The sequence below is a fragment of the Ziziphus jujuba genome, chromosome 1, assembly GCF_031755915.1.
Source record: "Ziziphus jujuba cultivar Dongzao chromosome 1, ASM3175591v1".
Taxonomy (NCBI): Eukaryota; Viridiplantae; Streptophyta; class Magnoliopsida; order Rosales; family Rhamnaceae; genus Ziziphus; species Ziziphus jujuba.
The window spans coordinates 39049353-39053954 of record NC_083379.1 but is presented as its reverse complement, the minus strand read 5'-3'; the positions used below and the strand labels follow the sequence as shown (position 1 = coordinate 39053954).

The 4602-nt window shown below is 36.8% G+C and overlaps 1 protein-coding gene across 1 annotated transcript; it reads right to left on the bottom strand.

The window, feature by feature from the left end:
- Positions 1–265: 265 nt before the first annotated feature.
- LOC107403604 (uncharacterized) lies at positions 266–4063 on the bottom strand. The gene is made up of 4 exons (XM_048467390.2): positions 3186–4063; positions 1418–1867; positions 906–1215; positions 266–784 (listed from the first exon to the last, which is right to left on the bottom strand). The coding sequence occupies exons 1-4, from the start codon at positions 3585–3587 to the stop codon at positions 648–650; spliced, it is 1299 nt and encodes a 432-aa protein (XP_048323347.1). The 5' UTR covers positions 3588–4063; the 3' UTR covers positions 266–647.
- Positions 4064–4602: the final 539 nt, after the last annotated feature.

Below are 4602 nucleotides of genomic sequence, written 5' to 3'. Positions count from 1 at the left end.
GTTCTTTTTTTTTTTTTGGGGCACTTATAGTCCCTATACATTTAGTCGTAAATAATATTTTTAACCGAATTTTTAGCATTTTGAAGCATGCAAAAAAATGAAAAACCATGGACCAAGGTGCAGAAACTGTGGGCATAATTTAGGAACTAACAAGCATATAACCATAAATTTTAATTTTACTATAAAATTAAAAATTAATTTAAAGATAATTTGTTGGTAAAATAATAACTCGTCCTACACATGTGACATACAGGTGGGGAGAAGATGAGAGAACAACATTCCACTTGGAATGGAGTATTATGTATGAGCAAGCGCATGAGAACCCACAATTCACAAGAGGTATGCTCAATTAGTATAATTACATCAACTTAAAATACCCACACAACGAAATAAATAAATAATAAAATAAAATGAAAAAAATCATAAATACGTCTCCTTTGCGATACATCTATGTATCGTGCGCTCTCTTAATATGGTCCTAATCTTTACAGGAAAAAAATTTCCAGTATTACCCACTAAACAAAATATGGGGCCTAATTACTTCTGGAATAGTGAAGATTTTCTTGTGAACAAGATGAGTAGGACCTGAAAATTAAACAAGACAATTGGAAGTTTGGAAGAACAATGTGGATCGACTATGTACTTTCTCAAGAAATACCAATTGTCTTTCCAAGCAACCAGAGGACCAATGCAAACTCTACACCAAATATGCTGTGCAGTGTAGTCCTATCCAAAGTAAATCCAAACACCGTAACTCCAGCTCTGTTATTCTCAAAATACGCCACTGCCAAGTAAACCATTTCTCAAACTCATTTAAGTACCCATATTAAACTAAATTCAATAAATTAATAAAAAAACATGTATGATATGAAATACCGTTGACTTTTGGGTAGTTTGACTCTTACCTAGAGCTTGTCTTTTTTGGAAAGAGATGGTACTATAAGCATAGGCCGGGATCAACTTAGTGTTGTCCAAGTCATCTTCTTCGGTTTCATCGTCACCCTCCGTTTCTCCATCTGTACCCACCGAAGGGAACACTTGGCCACGTCCAGCAGGAGTCCTGGGGGTCTCACCGTCACCTGCTTCAAAAGAATCCAACGTGGCACAGACATGCCACTTGGCAGCAAGGCACGTGATCGCTTGTGCTTTGTGTGTGATTTTTGTTGCACTTCGGAGTAGGAGAAGCAGCGCAGCAACAAGAGTCATAGAGCATAGCTGCACCAAAAACATTTCGAGTTTGCATTCTCATCCAATTCCATAATAAAATGAAATAATATCACCAAAAATAAATATTAAATAAAAAATAAAATAATGACAAACTCACAAATATTCCCTAATCAATCAAATCCATTATTATTAAATTTGATTACGAAGGACACGTAGTGATTATACGTGGCAAATAATTAGGTGGGCTTACCGCAAGTTCTCCTGCCTTGAAAATATTAAGGTCAGCGTTGGCTTTGGTTGAGATAAGCAAAGAAGCAAATTGACTTCCTGTGACCAAGATCAGGGACCACAATATGAAGGCGCGGAACCGATGGCTTATAATTCGCAGATGTCTTCTGATCCTAAGGTGCTCAGAAAGCACTGACCCCACATCAGAGTCATCTTGGAAAACATTAGCGAAATCTTGAAGACGGAGGATCTGGAGGTGGCAAATCAGACGGAAGAGAACGCAAACGAGGAAAATGACAGTCGCCCGATAGAGCCAAGAGCAGATCTCCATGACGCATGCTACGGTGTCACTTACAATGACATTGCCTAGGAAGGGGATTTGGGAGGCTCCTGAGGCGTACCACCATATCTTGTATGCAGCCTCGGCTAGAACGCATGGAAGCACAATGACTGAGTGGATCTTCAATGATCTCTACAGGGAATGACAACAGGGCTAAATGTAAGTTCCAAAAACAAAAACCAAATAATAATAATAATTATTATTATTATTATAAATTCCAAAAAAAAAAAAAGAAAGAAAGTTCCTAGAATATCATAACAATTATTTTTTTCTTTTATATTATTTTGAGCCATGTAATAGAAAATTCATGAACCGGTTCACAGACATTACATACTTCTAGCACTTACAATCTTTATGCTGGTTTGGAGTACCTTCCTTAACGTTCTTCTTCAAGGAAACCATTTTATATATATCTAAATGATTAGTGGTGGGCAGGATAGCTATGATTTTGTACAAAATCGAATTAGAATCATCAAGGTCACCAAAAAGGCCAAAAAAAAAAAAGGAAACGTAATTATCACCTGCCAGGTTGTATTTAGTAGAAATAATGTGCTTTACGCAGAACCTTTTGGCATTTTCATGATGTTAACTTTCAGTATAATTCTATAATGGTAAGCTTTTGTCACTTAGTATTAACCCAATTTGTCTCTTGGATCCTTGAACCAAATCTTACCATTGAAACAAAGATCAACTGGTTCCAAAACAAAAACAGAAAGCGTAATCAAACTCTCTTTCAGCCCAAGATGCCTATTTTACTATGCATAATTCACAAACAAAACAATCTGCTTAAATTGTTATATGCAGGAAGTATTTAATTAGAATTTTTAGTCATTTTCTGGTATTCATACTTTCCCAATTCTGACCAACTATAACAATAAGCAGTTTTGTCAATTTTGTTATAATAAAATTTTATCGTGGTCCGGAACTATATATGAACAGGTAGCTGAAAAGGATTTGTGGTTAGGAAGTGGGGGAGTAAATAGGCATTGCAAAAGTGTGCTTCAATCATTTAGTTTCCGTGTAGGCTTCCACTTTTATTTTAATACAAACCAGAAGTCTGAGTTGGCTTATCAAAGTCAAAAGTTGTAGCTTGATTATAGGTGCAATTGCCGTGAACAAAAAGAGATTCAATTTAAATTTCGATAGCAAAATTTGATATTTTAGTAAAATTAAATCCGCCCCAATTAATTAAATATATAAATAAATAAAACGAATTCCAGAACTTTAAATTCTAGACTCTTCTTAATTTAAACAAGTCAGACAGACAGAGCCCCTCTGTTTCTCTCATTTTGACAGAAAGGCAAGTAAAATCGTTTCCAAAATTTCGATAAAATTCCAATGCAACAAAGAAAATTTGACATTCAAATTGCGAAAATAAGCATGTAGATTGGGAAGCAAATCAAAAGCGAAACTGAGAGTCAGAAAGATGAAGAAGAAGAAGAAACCTCACATTAAGCTGTTCAGTGTATCCCTTTCGGACAGTCTCACTCTCATCCCAGAGCTTATCGAAGAACAAGAACCTCCGAAGGCCATATTTCCTAACGAAGTTAGAAAGGCAAATAAACGACAGCGTCGCGACGCTGCTCAGAGACAACTGCACAACCCCGTCGTATGGCCTTTCGTGCTTGCTGTCGCAGCTGGCACATGCCAACATGAAATGAGAGATGGCCGGAACGACGATCGCGAAGAGAATGAACATGGACCAAGATAGACATGTCCTCCAAACATTCGATTGGTCTACACACATCCAGCGTAGGTACGATCGAAAGCTCTGCAACTCGTCTTGCGCATGCGAAACGCACCGCATTAACTTGTTGTGCTGGTCTATCAAAGCCTCTCTGTTCTCTTCCATGTTGAAATTTTGCTTTCTGGTTCAGAAAGAAAAAGAGAAAAAAAATCTTGAGTTTTCTTTGTTTGAATCTGTTTTTCAAGTGCAAGCCACAAAAAAAAAAAAAAAAGGAACAAAAAAATGAAGTTTAGAATGAGCCGCAGAGAAACAAAGCAAACCAGCCGAACAGCTTCGTGTGCTTGGTGATGTCTATAAATATACGCGTTTCGTTTTTACAATGGATTATCACTGCCAATGAAAGAAGAGAACGTGGCGCTCTATAATTGGTTTCTCGAATGGAATATTGGTTGGAGTGAGCAATATAAGGGATCCATTTGATCACAGAATCTAACGGAAAACCACATCTGACTGTTGTCGATTTGGGAATTTAGAATGCAGGTTTTTTCTACTTCTGATCTGGACCGTAGGATCAAAATAGGAAAAAAATTGGTATGCAAATCAAGTGGTCAACTTTCCATACACTTATGTTAGTGCATACTTTGGTTGATGATGAATAATGATAACAAAGAAATCTTTGTTTGTTAAAAAAAAAAAACAAAAAAAAAAATTGCAAATAAAATATGAAAGACAGCTAGCGGTGGACCAGACCATGCAACGTGTATGGTAAGACCGGTGTTTGCGCAAATCAGCCACGTCAGCCACATGCCACATGGGATCATGTCAGTAATGGATCTATGTATGCAATACTTTTAAGCATTGCATAAGAAACGAAAGGAAGATAAAGCAAAATATACATGGACATGTCCAAGTGTCCCTCAATCTTTTCTCTTTGCACTTATTTAATCACCGAAACGAATAAAATAGTAAAAGAAACGACTTTTGGGTCAATTGAAGCTGGTGTGGAGTGGATATGCTGTGCGAAGGTGATTTGGCTTCAAGTAAAGTATTAGCTGGTAATCTTGATTAATTTTGCCTTTAAGAATACTAAGAACCTAATGTCTTATTCCAACTTTTTAAGATTCAACCACTAAATTATTGTCCCACCTCTCTGCCTTGTACATGCCATGGTGGCATTGTC